At 42.2% G+C, this 18,730-nt stretch overlaps 1 protein-coding gene across 2 annotated transcripts in view; it reads left to right on the forward strand.

Moving 5' to 3' along the window:
• The first annotated feature begins 9,825 nt into the window (after positions 1–9,825).
• AGO2 (argonaute RISC catalytic component 2) overlaps positions 9,826–18,730 on the forward strand; it is a 62,961-nt gene continuing 54,056 nt past the window's right edge. For both annotated transcript variants that reach the window (XM_075141092.1, XM_075141093.1), the window contains exon 1: positions 9,826–10,128. In XM_075141092.1, coding sequence (XP_074997193.1) covers positions 10,098–10,128 — 31 coding nt within the window. In that variant the 5' untranslated portion in view covers positions 9,826–10,097. The remainder of the gene's footprint in view (positions 10,129–18,730) is intronic.

Consider the following 18,730-nt stretch of genomic DNA (forward strand, 5'->3'; position numbering starts at 1 on the left):
GTTTATCCTGCTCGCCGTCCCTGTCTTCCAGCTCAGGGGGCTGAATACCCTGAGGATAACTGGTCTGACTATTAAAGACTGAGGCAAAGAATGCATTAAGTACCTCAGCCTTTTTCTCATCCTCGGTGGCAATGTTCCCCCCTGCATCCAATGAAGGATGGAGATTCTTCTTGGCTCTCTTTTTGTTATTAATATATTTGTAAAAACATTTTTTGTTGTCTCTTACGACAGTGGCCAGATTGCGTTCTAGCTGGGCTTTTGCCTTTCTAATTTCCTCTCTGCATGACCTAATGAGATCCCTGTACTCTTCTTGAGTTGCCTGCCCCTTCTTCCACAAGTGGTAAACTCTCCTTTTTTTTCCTTTTATCATACCATAAGCCAGTGTTACACAGTATAGCAAAATGATAACCTTAATCCATCTCTCACAGATGACAATCCCCACATAAATACCAACAAACAGCAGTATATACAGCCAGTAAGGTGCTACATACCAAAACTTCAAGTACAGATCTGACAACTCTGAGAACAAATAAACAAACATTGTGACCAGCAACTACTAAACTGATATAATGAATGCTTGTAACAAATGCAAATAACCCGCTCGGGTCAGGTGTGTCGTTATCTCAACCCTTCGTGCCCCACGTCGGGCACCAAAAAGGACTGTCGTGGTTTAACCCAGCAGGCAGCCAAACACCACACAGCCGCTTGCTAACTCCCCTGTCCCCAGTGGGACGGGGAGAGAGTCGGAAGGGTAAGAGTGAGAAAACTCGTGGGTTGAGATAAAGCAGTTTCATAGAACAGAAAAGGAAGGGAAAATAATAATAATGATAATGACAGAATATACAAAATGAGTGATGCACAATGCAGTTGCTCACCACCCGCCAAGCACTGCCCAAAGAACAGCGATTGCGACTTCCTGGGACACGCCTACCATTCATATACTGAGCATGATGTCATATGGTATGGAATACCCCACTGGCCAGCTGTCCCGGCTCTGCTCCCTCCCAGCCTCTTGTGCACTTGGCAGAGCATGGGAAGCTGAAAAGTCCTTGACTAACAGGGTACTTAGCAACAACTAAAAAACCGCATCAGTTTGTTGTTAACATTCTTCTCATACTAAATCCAAAACACAGCACTAGGAAGAAATTTAACTCTATCCCAGCCGAAACCAGGACAGAAGGCTTCGGGGAGACCTTATTGCAGCCTATCCGTACTTAAAAGAGGGCTTATAAGAAAGATGGCGACAGGCTTTTTAGTAAGGCCTGTTGCGATAGGACAAGAGGTAATGGTTTTAAACTAAAAGAAGGTAGATTCAGACTAGATATATGCAAGACTTCTTTTATAATGAGGGTGGTGAAACACTGGAACAAGTTGCCCAGAGAAGTGGTAGATGCCCCATCATTGGATGTGTTCAAGGTCAGGCTGGTTGGAGCTTTGAGCAGCCTGATCTAGTTGAACATGTCCCTGCTCATTGCAGGGGGGGCTGGATTAGATGGCCTTTAAAGGTCCCTTCCAACCCAAACTGTTCTATGATTCTATGATAAATAAGTCAAACTTTCAAAAATAAGCTTGAGCAAAATAATTCAAGGATTTGCAAAAAGCTTGAAAGATTACAATCCTAAAATGACAATTTTCCATTACCAGCAAAGCGTATCCAACAGCCTACTATTGTAATGCTCCTTCATAAAAATCTGAGGATTTATTAGACCATTACAACTAAAAACTGAGGTAGGCAAGAGGGATTTGACCTCTTGTATCCATCCCTTCCTCATGATCAGAAACAACTCAAAGTTTTCACTAAATGAAGATTTGACACTACTTACTGCTGGAGATGATAAATGCAGAGTGTTGCAGCACTTAACTTTTGGGTGCTTAACCCTGTTAGTGGGGTCACCAGCTCTGAATTTAAGCATTTACTACCTATACAAGGCATAGGGCAAATGTCTACATTTTTAGTACCTAACTCAAAGTAGCAAATAATACATCCTTCCATTAGGATGCAATATCCTGGAACCTCTGTCATTGTTAGGTGCTTGAGGATGGGATTTCACAAATGACTTTGCATGAGCCTGCCTTATCTGTCCCTCACTCCAATGTTGCCATGGCCTCCCATGTGAAAGCACTCAGAGCTGCGCCGATAGGTCCATGATACGATCTGACTGTGAAAACTAGCAACATGAGAAGAAGAGATTCCTTTTCAATCAAATGAACTTGCCAATGATGGTGGCCTGGGAAATGAGTAACAGAAGGGTGCAAACAAACCACAAAATTATAGGGTAATAGAGACCAGTCATAATTTGCTTATGAAGGAAGTCCATATATAGTATATAAATACGTTACAAATATCAGGAAGCAGAAACTGGAGTTTGTTCAAGGGCATCAGGATCTCAGAGTAACTCCTACTACAGCATCTCTGGAAATGTACAGCTTGTCAACAGGCTAAAAAAACTGCAGAAGACCCAAGCTATTCAAATAAGAAAGATTCCCTCCTAAGCGGGTCCTGCACCAGATTACATTTATATATGTGAGGAAGGAACTGAAGATTAGACCAGCCCACATAAGGAGCTGCTCAGATAGCTTTTACTTTATATCTAAAGGTACTGCCACCTAAGAAACTGTTAGATTAAGCATCTGAAACGTCTGCTCCATTGAAAACATCCTGTGTTAAACAGGAAGTAACTTATTTTGCAGGATTTAAATAGTGGCTATATATCATTGCTCTCTTTAGACAGTAGAGGAAATCTAGCTTCACTGAACTTGCAGGTTGTCTGTATTCCAGTGATTCTTGTTGCAATGAGCAGCGTGTTTAGTGCTGTTGTACTGAAATTGAATGCATTTGGGGACAGTATGCAAGCATTCTATTTCTTGTGGATATGAAGAAAGATGAATAATGGGGGCCAGCATTTTCTATTCCGCTTTAGTGGTGAAAGTACGAATGGAAATTTGTGGGGGCCCTAACAGAGGGAGGAGGAACACTGATAACAGTTCTGATATAACAGTCCTTAAGCTAAAAATGATTAAAAATGCTGATGCATTGTTAAAAAATAAAATATGAAGACCTAGAATTTAAATGTGACATTCACATAAGCTTAGGCTTTGGTTGGTAAAGATGTTAATTAAATGGGATTTGCCTACATCCTTGCTTCATGGCTGTCTTGCTGCATCTATTGAGTGACACTGATAAGGCTCCTCTGTAGGGGCTCAGAATAAAGTTATGATGAAAACAAATCACTATGTAATAAGTAAGCTAAAAACCAGTTTTTCTGCTTCCCAAAGCTTTTTGAAGCTCAGTTCCGACGCAGACCAAGGGGTAGGATCTAGAAATCTGCAGTGGTATGTGCTTTTCACCTCTGATCCTGTAACTGTCTATACTTTGTACAATCTATTTAACACATCACCGTCCTTTTGTGGCAGAACAGTCTCCATTCTAGATGAATCTATAGCAAATAGATGGGGGCTTAAAAAAAAAAAGTCTACATGCTTCTGTCTATTCTACAATTCCAGGGTAGTGAGTTAGTTCCAGGGTGATGAGTTACTGCGACTTGGTCCAGAAAACCAACGTTCTGGTTTAGGATGATAATAAAACTGTGTTGCTAGCAAGCTGTTATAGGATAGCACAGGAGTGTCTTCATGATAAACAAAACAAGTAACTTGGGTATGAAACGTCCCTGAGGTGGGTATTTTACACTTAAGAGGATGGTGAAGAGCAGTGGCAGAGATTTGGCTGGATATGCTTGTGCATTACTTACCAGCCAAAAAAGGAAAACATCAGCAAGGTGCGGATAAACTGAGGTGATTCTTCCTTTCTTAAAACAGCAGTGTCCCAGCTCTCAAGGCTGTACTTTTTCAATGACCAATAATGGACCATAAGTGAGTTATTGATGGTTTGGGGGCCTTTGCGTTCTGTCTGTACCTTTAGTTTCAGGACCCTTGCTGTTATCCCACACTTAAATATCACAGCATGAGACACCTGGTATCAAGTTCCAGTTCACAGAGTAAGCTTTCACACAAGTTAGTAGCAGGTCTGATGAACCAGGATTGGGGCCTTCTGGAGTTAGTATAAGGCCTATAGCCTGTTAATAGCAGGACAATAGTATTTTCACCAGACATTGGGTACAGAATTGCTTATAAAGTTATGCTGTATTAGCATGCGTATATTTGGGTTCAAAACAAACTAGCATTAAAGTCTGCGTAGTGATTGTTCTGTGGTTCTAGAAAACTGCATCATATTGTGACTCAATACTAAGGAAGCAAGAACAAGCAGGGTAGGCAAAATGGCAAAGTCTTGTATCTGTGACTTGAAGACAGCATTTCAAAACATGAAACAACACGAGTTAAAAACTTAGCCACATATAAGACCAACAGGTAGGGAAGACATTTGCACGCCCCAAAAGAAGAAAAGATATGACTGCTTGACAGAAAAGAAGACAAAACCAAGATTTCCTTAGCCTCTCAATGGGCTTTGTCTTGCCCAGAATCACTTACATCTTCTGTATAGATACCATAGTCTCCTAAAAGCAATCACTGTATGACAGTGAGAGGACTTAAAAGCAGATAAGCCATTTTAGGTTGTCTTTCTTACTACAGTCCACCTTAGTCTCTGTACAGTTCCCTTTCTTTCTCTAGTAGTTCATTATTTTTTTCTTGTTTAAACTGTTCAAATGGTCTAAATTGTTCATTGTCCCTAGAAGGATGCTAATTTGGCTATACAAGCCTGTATCTCCTGGTTTTAGCAATTAGCCACACTAATGAACTTCAGGTTGTTGATCATCATCAACAGGGTAGGAAGGCTATACAGAGGGATCTGGACAGGTTGGGTTGATGGGCTGAGGCCAACTGTATGAGATAAAACAAGGCTAAGTGCCAGGTCCTGCACTCAGTCACAACAATCCCATGCAATGCTACAGGCTTGGGAAAGAATGGCTGAAAAGCTGCCCGGTGGAAAAGGACCTGGGGGTGTTGGTCAACAGTGAGCTGAATATGAGTCAGCAGTGTGCTCAGGTGGTCAAGAAGGCAAATAGCATCCTGGCTTGTATCAGAAATAGCAATCGTGCCCCTGTACTCTGCACCGGTGAGGCCGCAACTCGAATACTGTGTTCAGTTTTGGGCCCCTCACTACAAGAAGGACATTGAATTACTGGAGCAGAGAAGGGCAACGAAGCTGGTGAAGGGTCTGGAGCACAAGTCTTATGAGGAGCAGCTGAGGGAACTGGGACTGTTTAGTCTGGAGAAGAGGAGGCTCAGGGGAGACCTTATCGCGCTTAGGGACATGGTTTAGTGGTGGACTTGGTAGTGTTAGGTTAATGGTTGGACTCTTACAATCTTAAAGGTCTTTTCCAACCTAAATGATTTTATGATTCATGTTAACACCTTCACCCAAAGGCAACGGGTTAAAGTCTTTCCAGCTCTCACGGGAGGGAAAGTGTTGGTAGATAATCAGGTTGCCCTGATTGGGTTGAGTCACTGTTTATGTGCTGTTAACCAGTCATCCCCTCCTGCAACTGTTTTCCACTGTTTTTTGCAGTTGCACCTACTGTGCCATACTGAGTCAGGTGGAGGGTTTTTCTGAATTTGACAAAGCAACTGTAAACCATTAAGTTGTTTTCCCCACGTTTGTTCATGAACAGTCTCAGGTACAATATTTGCTTCCCTTATCTTCTTTTTGGAAAACTACTTGTCTCCCTAGCTGTTTTGTTTTGTTTGGTTGGGTTTTTTTTCCTGATAACTGGGTTATTACAACAAAGAACAAAACTCTGTTACTACTTAAAACTGAAATAATCAGCACACCTAACATATCCCCAATAGGTGGTGCTGCATCTTTTTCATAGTGTTTAATTGTTGTATTGTTGGCCCTGATCACCTAGAAAGGTTAAGTCTTTCTTGAGTGAACTGAAGTTAGTAATCTAATACTAATAAATACCTTGCTTTTTTTTTTTTAATAAGTAAGTATTGCAGTTCATTTGGCAAAAGAAATGAAGTGTGGCTTTGTAGTAATTAGAACAGTCATCTGGTTGTGGAGAGACAAGAATCAGGTTTTGGTCCCTCTGCCATGGATTAATTGTGATTAAATCAGTAATTGTAAAATAATAAACAGTCTCTGGGGAGAGGACCAGAACCCTCAAAGTCTTTGTAACCACATGAACACATTAGATCGTAGAGTACTGGTCTTCACTTTTGTTCTGATCTCATTCATTTTATATTCTTATGCAAAGCAGAATACAGATTATGTGAGACGTCTAATGCATGCACTCCAGGATGATATCTTAAGTTAGGTCAGTTGAGAGCTGAAAAATGTAAGCTTAAACCCCCTCAGAGCCAAGAATAAAATTTATATCTTTCTGCTCTGAGTAAAATTTTTTGCTACTGTGTCATTGTTATCAATGACTAAAATACATTTATAAACTCTGGAGTTTTTTAATTAATTTAATTTAAAAAGGGAAGGGTTGTTACTTAGAGAGATCAATGTATGTTTTCTAATCAAAAGAAAAACCATATTGTTTGTCACTAGCCTATTTGTATATGAAATATTTACCCCAGATTGCCGCTGCTGATGTAAATGATTTTTAAAAGCTCTTCCTAAATGATTAGAACATGCTCAGTTTTTCCAAAACTAATAATTCGTTCTTTGAGAGATACCAGTTCTGGGAAATGTCAGCTTGAAATCCAGCAGTTATGATAGGTATTGTGGCCAACATTCATTCAATGTTTTCTTTAAAGAAACCTGATTTCTTTAAAGAAGTGTTTAAGCAGTTCTTCTTATACTACTATATAATTGTTAATATAGCATATAACAGCATGTATAAAAGAATGCTTTTATAGAGCTTTCAAACCACTCTTTCAAATCAAACCTTTTCAAAAACTGAGGTCTTTTTTGGGTGAAATTGCCCGGTAAGACATAATTAGGTTTCACTGTGCGCCAAAACTTCAATTGTCAGTGACAGAAAGCATTAGAAATAAAGCAAGTGACATGGCCCAAAATGAGCGTGCATCCTGTTACTTCAAGAACAAGTAGAAGAGAGCTGTAACCCTCCTTTCCTCAATAACACAGAAATGCCGCTGGAAGTCTGCAGTAGCATGAAAATAGCCTGCAGGAACAACAGGACTTCTACATGAGAAAACAGTGCTTAAATAAAACTATTTAACTAATTTATTATTTAACTGATTGTGTAAGTCTGCAGTCTGCTGTATACACAGCGATAAGCACTTTTGCTTATGAAGTGCTAAATCCACAAAAATCAGCTTTAAATCAATACGAGTATATTGCACTCTAGGATGTTCCAGGTATTAATTGCTGTTTTCGGCATCTCTATTTTCCAGGGAATTTCTGAAATCAATTGCAGAGTATCCTATGGAGCCCGAGAGAAGTGTGGGTTATGGGTTTATTGTTTTGTGAAACCTCTCCTTATATTTCAGCTCTCTTCTGTTGCTTGTTAGCTTGTTGTTTTCAAACTGCTAGCAGAATACCGTAATCTACTTTTTTTTTTTTCTTTTGCAACTGTGTGAGGTGTCAGGTGAAGTTCCGTGTGGATACATCCCTTCAGCACGTAAGCTTCACTGACTATTGCTTTCAGGCCAGGATTTCACAAGTAGAATGATGTGGAAAGGTGAGACAGAATTATCTGTGTTTGTGTGTCCAACAGTCAGTCAGTTTGGTTTTTGTCCATCTATAGGACAGAGATGGCCATTTTCCTGGAAGTCTGTATTGAGCTCATTCCACATGTCTACAAACATGATCTGATGGAGGTTAGCTTCAGTGCTGCTAGTCAGGGTGACCAAATTAGTCAAGCAGACTTTTCTAGAAATCCATCAGTGTATTTTTATGCTCTTTATGCTCTCTTGTACTTAAATGCAAAAGGTCTAAGAAGCATGATAGTGTGCGTAATGTTAGAGGGAGTTATCTTCCTAATCAGATTGAAGAGATTGATTTAAATATAGTATCAAAAAAATTAGATATTAATACAGGGACTGCATGGTTTCCCTCTGTCACCTCAGCATTTAGTATGATCTAATATGGCAGAAAGGCCAAATTTGCCTCAGAAAACTCTCTTCTGGCTCTTAGTTTTGGGGATTTCTTCCCTCCCCCTGTTTTCAGCCTCTAGTAAGGTTATATAGCGTGAACCAGAAATTATTGGTGGTTGTGCAAAAATGTTACCCAACTCCTCACAGAGAGGAAAACAGCAACCCCTTTGCCAGCTCCCGTGTTTATCTTTATAATTTTGCTAGAGCTACTTGGCTTTACTCTAGAACTAAAGTTGACCTATGATTTTTTCTTTTATTTGTTTATAGTTACTGGTAAATCTTTACTTTCCAGCAACTTGAGGAGCTTGGAATGCAGACAAATCCAAAATCACTCCAGTGGAAACTCTAATGGTGACAATGGTTTCAGGAACAGTACACTTCAAGTGAAAGCTGAGCTGTTAATAACAACCCTTGAATACCTACAAGTATGACCCAAACGGAAGACTAAACATACAGTTGATGTAACTTCAGAACAATGAATGAGATGCTTCAAATATGAACTGATGAAGGAGGATATTAATTGGTTTGATGAACCATACAAGCCATATATTTCTGTTGTCCTTTGGCAGATGATAATTTACTGAAGGAATTCAGTTGACTTTGAAGGGGGTTGACTGTTCTGGGATGAAAACTGCATTTTTTTTTTTAAAGGCTTCCACATGAAAATGGAGCAGGTGAATGAAAGTATGGATGATAGCTGCTATACTGTAGTTCTGTAGGTAACAATTTCTGGTGGAAGCGAGCATCATTAACTTGCTCTTTGCCTCCTTAGCAGGTTTAAGATTTTTTTTTCCTACTTTCTCCTCCTGAAAGGAAGAGGTACCAGTGAGGTGATTACAGGACGGCTACAGGAATCATCATCACTGGTATCTCGTGGGTCTCAGTGCATCATACTGAGCAATACTATGCCTCTTTCACATTATTGCTAGTCGGTATTCCCCCGTACTAAACTTTACATACATACGGCCAGAGATTATCTGGTTGTACAAGACAGTAAGGTACCACAACACAGCTGGGTTTCATAGATGTAACAAAAAGTGGATGTGGTATGGAGGTGTGAGATCCGTGAGGTGACTGATGTGAGGTTTTCACAGCAGCATTGCTTTTGTCTTATAGGGTAGGGGAGGTATAAAAGAAATGCAACAATCAGATCCAATTTTCAAGTAAACAGGGCATTCAAGATCAAGCAGTACAAGTAGTATTGATGCCATTCCAGCATTCCTTTTAAAAATGCATAACTAGGCCAACTGCCTTGAAGGAGAGGTAGTGGAGAGCGAGCTAGAGGCACACAGTTATTTTCCAAGGTCTCATTGAAAGAAAGAACAAGTCTCCTGTCTGTAGCATACACTTTGTTTTAGTTTGACTGTTGATGTTGCACCTGCCTAAGGCAGAGGCTTGGTAAAAAGGAGCCATGGTTCATCTTGGTGGGTGACTCCAGGGCCTAGAAAGGCTCCTGCTACAAATGGTTCGTGTCTGGTTAGCCACATTGGCAGGCTGTAAGAAGAGCAAAGCACAACGTGCGTGGGTACTGACGGCAGGGCTGTGGTAGAGCTGTTCAGATCCAGTTGATTAAATTCGTGCGGGGGAGGAGAGGAGGCGGCAGAAAGGTGGTCAGCTCCAATTGGCGGACCGGAGGCGGTGGGCGCGCGGCTCGGCCCGGGCCCACCGCGCGGCCGAACTACGGGGAACGGGGCCCCTCGGGCGGGCCGGCCGCCCTGCTTACGCGGACTACGGGGGCCGCGGGCAGGAGGGCGGAGGAGCCGGCAGCGGGCGGAGCGCCCCTTCCCCGTGACCCCGCGGCTCCTCCCTTCTCCCCACCCACCTCCCCGCTCCTCAGTGCCGCCGAGTAACCAGGTTTCCCGGCGCCGGCCCGGCCCTCCTCCCTCTTTTCTTTTCTTTTTTTTTTTCTTTCCCCTTTTCTTTTCCTCCCTCCTCCCCTCCCCTTCCTCCTCCTCCCCCTTCCCCCGACAGCGTAGCCGGGGCTCGGGCTCGCTCCCTCCCCCTCTTCCCTCCCCTCGAGCTGCTGCCGCGGTAGGGACCTGGAGAGAGGCGCCGCCTCCGCCGCCGCACACGGAGACATGTACCCGGGAGCCACCTCCGCCGGACCCGGTGAGGCTTCGGCCGGTTTTGTTTCCCTCCTCCGGGCTTCCCTCGAGCCGCCGGAACGACTTTTTCTTTCTCGGGGCGGCGGGGTTTGAGCTCGGCCGCCGTGTGTGGGGTGTGTGTGTGAGGGGGTGACCGTTGGCGCACGAGGCGGTCTGTCAGCGCGGGAGGCGGCACGAGCCCCCTCTGCGGCCAACTCTGCCTCCCCCCCCCCCGCCCCCAGCGCCGCGAGACGGGGGGCGCGAGGCGCCAACGGCCGGCGGCGAGGCGCTGGGGGGAAGGGGGGGGCACCCTGCGCGAGCGCGCTCCCCTCCCGCCCCGGCTCGGGCCTGGCTGGAGCCGCTGAGGCCGCGGCCGGCCGCGCTCGCGGGGGAAGGAGGGGTCAGGCCGCTGCCGCCACCTCGGGGAGGGCGGCGAGCGAGCCTGCGTGTCCGGAGGCCCCTTTTAGGGGGAGGGTCGCCTTCCCCTGTCCTCCTCTCCCCTCCCTCTGCCGCGGCGGGAGGCTGGCCCCGGCCTGAGGCGGGGAGGGGGGAGGCGAGCCTCGAGGCGGCGGGGAAGGAGGGGCGGGCGGGCAGAGGGGGGCGAGGCGAGGGGGGCTGCTCCCCTCTCCCGGGCGAGAGGTCCCATCACGGGGCTCTGGTAGCCGCTGCGGTGGCTGCTGGGGCGGTGGGAGACGGCAGAGATCCCCCCGCCGCCCTCCCTTCCCCGTCCCGCCGCCGCTCCGTCCCCGGGGTGTCCCCTCGGCTGTGCGCTACGTGCTGCCTTCCCCAGGCCAGTGCTTGGTTGTTCCTGCCAGCTCAGCCTCCTGCTGGCAGCGCGGTATGGACTGGGGTCTCCATTTCCTCCCTCCAAGATCCTCGTAGCGGCTGCATCCTCCTGGGCTAGCCTGGGATACCCGTCTCGCCGTGCACAGAAGTTCAGGCCGCTGTGGCCGTGTTTGGCTAACAGCGTGTTTGTCAACGACTGTGCTGCGCTAGTTTGTGTTGTTTAAATGCAGGTAAACCGTATCCAGATATCGGGTAGGGCTGGAAGAGGTTATCGGCTTCATTAGATGTCTTCAGGCTCCGTCGTGTAATGAAATCTGGGAGCAAAGGAAGGCTGTGTGTGGAGAGAAGAAAGGTTACCAACTCGATCAGGGACATTTAATATTATTTAGGGGAAAGATAGGTTAATATTGTGGGAGTTTGTGCAGTTAATATGGGACAGTGTTTTTTCTTCTTAGTGTTAGGCTGTTTCTGTGGTGAGAATTCTTTTCTTACGTAGAAACTACAATGTTTGGGTGACTGGTACCTAGTTTTCTTCTAGAAAAGTTTCAAAATAAGTGGAACTTTATTTTATATTACTGTTCTCAACAGTTTTGCATAAAATCTTTTCTCTTAGACGGATAATCTAGCAAAGAATAATGTAGTGAAATATAGGACCTGTAGCTGGGATGTCTTTTACTGCTTCTCTTACGAATGCTTCTACTGTAAGAGCGTTCACCTAACACCAGAGCTAGGTGCTGGCTTCTTTTTTTTCTCTGATTTGATTCTCTTGAAGGGACAAGAATCAAGAAAGACAATTAGAATGATTGTCTTCCTCTTAGAGTACAGCTCCTCTGTTTTTACTTTCTTGCTTTTCTTTCTACAATGCACAAAGACTTTTACTAGATGCACCAGGAAGATAGGTCTCTCCAGCTGTGTGTATCCAGACTGATGTTCAAGATTTTGCTTTCATGTATAACATCATTCGCACATTTCAGTACTGTGTGTGACTATTGATGTAACCATTTGGTGGCTTCTAGTGTCAGATTCTCTTGCTCAGGTACAGCTATACTTTCAGTTCACAGGTATTCATGGTGCTCAAATTGTGCTGTTGTTGCTAATGTTCACCTATTGATACATCTTTTTTGAAGTTATACGTAAGGAGCTAAATAATTGAAAATATTGCCAGTGTATGGGCTGAAAGTAGTTTTACGTGTGGGAGTCTCTTTATCTTCCTTTATTTGCTCTCTGTCTGATCCTGCCACTCTCCCTTTCACTCAGAATGATATTACTTCCATGTCACCAGCATCGCTGGCTGCTGTCTACCATCAGGGACCCACGTTCAGTGTGTAAGGGTATTTTCCCCTTACCAGAACACCTCTCTGTTCACCTCGGGCTCTTGATAGAACAAACACTGTACTTCTGCTGAGTCCTAGGTTGCTACATGTTACTGGTGTGTGTCTCAGGCTTCTGCTATCCTGCTCCCTCCAGCCAAGCTCATCTTCCATCTTGTTTACTTCCTAGTTTATCTCTGTGGCTCAGCCCTTTCCCCCTGCACAGAGCTGGGCAGTGGTGGTGTCTGTTCTGGGGTATGAGCTGTGAGTTCTCCACATCGTGAGACTCTCCGTTTCCTTCCTGTGAAATCATCCACAGAGAGCCTTAGCAGCATAGTGGCTTCTAGCAGTCCAAACAGCTTCCTGCTCCACACCAAATCATAAGGCAGGGCATTTGAGTAAAGTTTTTTTAAGAGAGCGTGGCTGTACTGTGAACTAGTCTGAAAACGGGGACTGTCAGCAGGATGCTTAGTTGTCTTGTGTAAGGCTACATGTGGCCTGCGAGCTGCCAGTGAAAGTCCCTTTCCATATGTTAATCTGATACCTATAAAATGAATGTATGCTGAAATCCTGTTCTGAGGAGTGAGTAAGAAGTGTGGTTTACAACAACAGTTACAACTGAGCCACAGCTGCCGTGAATGCACAAGAACTCCAGCCTCTATATGTCTGTCAGCACGTCCTTGACACCACTTAAAAGCTCCGTCCACATCTGTAACTTAGATCTTGCCGCTGTTTGCTTCTCCAAACGTTGCTGATGCGTACAAGCTACTTTGCTCTTCCAGCTCCCGTCGCCAAACTGGACACTGCAGCCAACCCTGTTCTGAGGGTGCCTGTGGTGCTGGCCTCCTGCCAATGTAATCGCTCAATTTGCCACAGGGTTTGCTATTTTAATCTTAATTCTTTTTCTGGAAACAGTATAAAGCAATTTAGGAGGCCATATCTGACTAATTTCAAAAAATTGCTGCTGAATGTGGAAACTTTGTTCAAACATGCTGTTACATCGGGAGTAAGATGTTTTTTATACAAGAGGGGGACATCATGAAATCACTGTTTTCATGCTTAGGAAACCTATGATCCCTGTTCCTTTTTCCCAAATACCATTCGAGTTCTCGACTTGGTGTTGAATTTGCTGAAGCATTGCGCCCATACACTTTTTTTGCCTTCAGGAAACTGTGAAAAGTAAAAAATCTGAAAATACAAGAGAGAAATTTTTTTTGTTGTTAAGAAAAAGAAGTTTGGTGCTGCTACATTTTGGTATATCTTTTTATAGAAGGACAGAAAAATGTCAAAGTGGCATAATAAAAATACTGTCGTTCAGTTTAAAGAAGTATCATAGAATCATAGAATTCTATATTCTAAGTGATTAAACCTTGCATAAACTTCTGTAATTTACACTGCTTGGTATTCGTGTATTTACAAATTCTAAACTTCACACGCTATAGATTCTCTTTTTATTCTTTGAAAGGATATTTGATTTTTGCCTGCTACTCAAGGTCTTAATTTATTGTTGAAGCAGCAGTTGTCTGAAAAAGAGTGACTTTGTGAAGGGAGTTATGGCTTTGCATGTAAAATATAACCTTTTTTTCCTAACACAAAAACCAACTTTGAGCCCTCTGCATCAAACTAGTGAAACTAAGGTTATTTTCTCACTTGTTGTTTAGTTGTAAGTTACCTCTTTAAAATTGTTAACAGACTTGAAACTTTTAAATCTTTCTTGTTGTTTTTCAGTGTGTGTACTTGTTTCTAACTCCATATATTTTCTTGAAGACCTGCGATAGTTGAATGTTGACTCTCTTTTGGACTCTTTAGTCCTAAAACGTGATGCAGGGAAGGGTGTGCTCATGCCTTACTTGGGATGGTAGAAATGGCAATGTCTTTGTCTCGTGGAATTTAACTCTACCAGCATCCTCTTGGCTCGCACCCCAGTAGCAGCAAGAACTCCTGTGTACCTCCTGTCAAGGGTCTGCTCTTCTCTTCTTAGAAGGGCTTTTTGTTTTCGTTTGGGGATGGATCTGGACCTGCTCTTACTGCGCTAGCTCTGCTGGTATCACAGAGTTGCCCAGTTCCTTTGGCTTCATTTTAGAAAGTAAATTATGTTGAAATTCATTGTAAGCTGCCATACATAGAAGAGGAAATGAGAACTGAATGCACAGCTTCAGCTCTCTTCCTTTTTGCGTGAGAATTTTTCCTTAAATTTAAGTTGCATTTGACGACATTACAACGTACAAAACACAGTGTAACTTCTTCAAGCGTATTGTTGTCATGGCCAGTATATTTTCCTAAGGAAGAAAAAGTCTGCATATTATTATGTTGCTTCAACTAGCTGTGTAGTCGTAAGGTGGCTTAAAGATGAGGTAGTCATTTGATGAAAAGGTAATTGATGTTGTCATACGTGTGAACCAAACTTTCTCCTTTCCTTAGTGAACTGAAGTATGCTATTTGCTCTGTGAAAAGTGAAACTTTTTTCAGCAGTGATTCTCTTACTGACCATGCAGTCACATGGGATTTTGTACACTTATTTTTCCTTCTTCTTGAAATTTTTCACTTTTGCATTGTGTCCTCATGTATACTTAGTGGTGTGTTGTAATGTATATAGAAAGAGTATAGAGGAACAGCCAAACCTTCCTGACTTTCAGGGAAGTACTGCTTTCACAATTTGTATACCTTCTCCTGCACTGCTATGACGACCAGTCTTCCTCTATTTCACAGAAGGGTGGGAAAGGGGGTTAAATGCTTTAACTCTGTAAAAGAAAATATGTCTTAGATTATCATACGATGGTCTGTTCTTCTACCCACTTTGAACAGTATAGGAGGGAAAGATTTTTCCATTTCAGAAAACAGCCTTTCTAAATACTTTTGGCCTTCCAGAAAATGCAGGGATCAAGTCGATGAACGTGGTAAACTTCTACCTGCTAAATTGGCTTTGCAAACATACACAGTTCTTGCTAATTAGGAACTTTACATGTGTAATGAAAGTCTTGTTTGTGTCAGCTAAGCATGTGCCAACAATGGCTTTACAAAACTTGTAAGACTTGTCAAAATTTTGTTGTGTATTGCCTTCCTTATTTCAAGTTTTAGTGGAACACTTGGTCATATATTTAGTGATGGAATTTCTAATACTCAGACTACCAGAAAACATTACTAAATTTGAAAATTAAGAAAAGTCAACCTTCAGTATCTTATTTTTGGTAAGTTATGAACTAGAAAAAAATAGCTGGTGGAAAATATTACATAGTTTTAACTGTAGTGGCTGTGGATAAGGATCTGTTCCATGCATTTGTCCAATAAATTTGCTTTAGTATCATGCATCCTTTCTGATGCACACACAAAGCAGCCCACTAGAATGTAAACTATCTCTTATCCTATCGACTAGGGAAGTGGTGCTGCACTTTCCAACTTGGTGCAAGGGGTTTTTTTATTTTCTTTTCCCATTTATTGTAGTAGCCAAAGTTGAACTTAAACTTTTCCGTATCCGTTTTATGCTATCAAAATTGGGAAAAGTAAAAGACAGACCTGAATAGCATCATCCCCAGATAGACTGGACTTCTATAGTGTATCTCATGTCTTACACCAGAGTTGTAATTTGTTAGTACACAGTTCTCTTTGGTAGCCATTTCTAAGAAGTAGTGCTTCCAAGAGACTTTTTAGTATTGTCCAGGAAGTGTTTTTTTTAAATCCTCAGACTGAGATGATGCCCATATTTTTGTATACTCATGATAGGTGGTGTCTTTCAGTGTGTTTAGTGAGCACCATAGGTTAATGCAATTCATTTTAACCTCTCCATTTTAATTTGTTTTGCTTTTACTATTCTCTTTTCAGAGTAACCTTAGTGCTTTTAAATAAAAATTTTTAGTATGAGCATTATTTCATCTGTTTCTGTAGTCTCTCTTTGCTTTTTGTGTTAAGGAAAAATATTTCTCCTAAATATCTTTCTTTATAGCCTTGCTGCAGCTGTGAAGCAGTGTGATACCTGGTGACCAGGCTTTCTAGAAAGAAGAGTTTGGGTTTTTTTTAAACTGTATGACTTCACAAAACTGGACACAGGCAAGGTAGAAGCAAACCATTGATTTAGGTGGGAAAATACTGTTGATAAATGGCATAATCAAGTCAGTCCAAAGCTTGCTTTGACGTTTTTCTTTCTTGCTGCCATCAGCGTTGTCTTTTGAATTCGGTTCTCACTGAGCTGTCCACAGTGCTGCCAAATTTTGTTTGTATTTTTTTTTAATCACAGATGTGGCAAGAGTAGTTCATTCTCTCCTGTTGTGATTTGTTTGTCCTCTTTTATTTTTTGCCAGTGCTGCTCAGTTGTGTTTTGTCTTTGTTGTAGGTTTTAGTCTCCATTCAACCTTCATTAAACAGGCAACTGAAAAATAAAACTTTTCGTTGCTGAGAGTAGATTTAGAAGCTGTCTGTGTGTCAGCCTGTAGTTTTACATTCATCTTAAACTAGCCTAATGTAGACCTAACGCAGAAAGAAATGGTCCTGCAGGCATTAGTGTGGGAGGCTGCCTTGTGCACTGTTGGGCAGACCGATCCCGAGTAAAGCCAAGTCCCTTTCATTACTTGCCTTCATGCCCCTCCTAGTTTTAGGTGCTTTGCTTCTCTGCAGGAACGCTCATGATAACGCAAGTTTTGGGATCATAGGGCAGACTGAACGGCTGCGTGAAGGCAGGACTTCTGTTTCGGTGCTAGTTCTGTCTTATACCAGCTTAAGTTGTATGTGAGCTTCTTATGGCCTGAAGTGAAGTTGTTAAGGCCTGGATGCCAGCGTTAATATATGCCATGATAGCTCTGCGGTTGTGAAAGTCTCTATCTTTGAGAGAAGTGTTAAAAAATTTAACTTTTCAGAGATATGGAATAACTACATACACCTGCACTGTTTTGGGCTCCACATGTCTTTCCTAACAGCTCTTGTGGCAACAGCCTGATTGCATTCCCTTGTACAAGTTGCTTTATAATCAGAACGTGGAGAATATGCTTAATGTTAACTCTTTCACCTGTATGAAGAGTTAAATCACATAATACATAATTCCGTAAAATATGTCTGAAGACCGTATGTTTAAACAATATGTGAACTTTATGTCTCATTATGTCACTTTCAACCTGTACTGGGATGTGACTGAAACAAGGGGGCTGCAGAGCAAAAATTAAGTCGTCAGTCTTTTGAGGAATAAACTAATCTCAGCATGTCATCTTGGGGAGCATGAAAATATACTTTTGAAACTATGTTGGTTTTACAGCGCAGATTTGAGTATAGGGAATCAAGTTGATGACTTTGTATGTAGTCTAGGAAAAAAAAAATTGTAACTCTTTTCTGGCCAGATGAAGAGCTGACTTGGCAGGCAGTGTTAGATACCGTGGGTGGCTCTGTTCGAGCTGCTAATGTCACAGATTGGAGCTTTAGAACTTTTTGTCTTAGTGGTGCTTTTTTTGTGTTCTTAGTTCAGTCATGAAATTTATGTTAGAGCTTATTAATGTGAGAAAATAATGAAATTTAAATTTTAATTTAGTAGTAGGAAGTGTGTGTGGATGTGCTAATTTAGATTTATTTAAAATAAGCCAATTTTAGAAGAATTCCCAAGAGGGGAGGTTTCACTGCCTTAGCTAGATCAATCTAAAAATTGTTTGAAGTTAAACTTGTCATGTAGATGAATAAGGCTTTAAAACGTAATTATTACTGGGGCCTCATTATATACCTTCTGAAACTTGTTTAGCAAGTGTTTACTATTAAAGGACAGGCATCTATTCATACGGAGGGTAAATAAATGTTGCTGTGTTCTTGGCTTCGCTTATCCTTTGATAATGAACTTATTTTATTGTCCTTTCATACAACTTGTGGTTTGCAGTGAATGCACCCTTTCTACTGTTTTGTTTTTTTTTTTTTTTTTTTTAAATCAATCCCTCTGTTGGTTGTGCTCTCTGGCCGCATCATACTCCTCCATCGTTTCTGAAATCTTCGTTTGCTCCCATGTGGAGGACAAGACTTTGGGAGAGCAGGGGTTTTCTTGTTTGTGTTTTTTAACTGCCGGTGAAATGTAAGGTTTCTCAAACAATAGTACTCGTCAACTTCAGCTCTTTTGACTTGAATATTTCTGTTGAGAAAGCTAATGAGAGACATAGGTTTAAAAAGAAAACCCCCAAAACCACCAACCCTCCAAACCACAAACAAAACAAAAATAAAATAGAGAAGAAACCCAAGTTCAAGTAGAAATGACAATACGGAAGAATTAATGTCTCTGTGAACCAGTATGTTTCTTTTTGGAAAGAGCTTCAGTGTTTAATGAGGAAATGTTTAGGAATAATTCGTATGGATTCAGAATGTTTGCATAAGGGTGTGTTGTTTAAAAAGTGAGAGCTTCATTCAGAAGGAGGAAGCTTCCCACCAGGGCAAGGAAGTGAAGCTTTTTTGTTTGGGTTTCATTATGTGATTAGAATACAGTAGTGGTATTTTTTTTTTCTAATTGTTTCTGACTTGCAAATCCCCCTTTAAAGTAAAATTTCAGTGGAGGTATAGGCCTCTCTGTAGGAAACT

This window comes from Calonectris borealis, chromosome 2 (genome assembly GCF_964195595.1).
Source record: "Calonectris borealis chromosome 2, bCalBor7.hap1.2, whole genome shotgun sequence".
Classification (NCBI taxonomy): domain Eukaryota; kingdom Metazoa; phylum Chordata; class Aves; order Procellariiformes; family Procellariidae; genus Calonectris; species Calonectris borealis.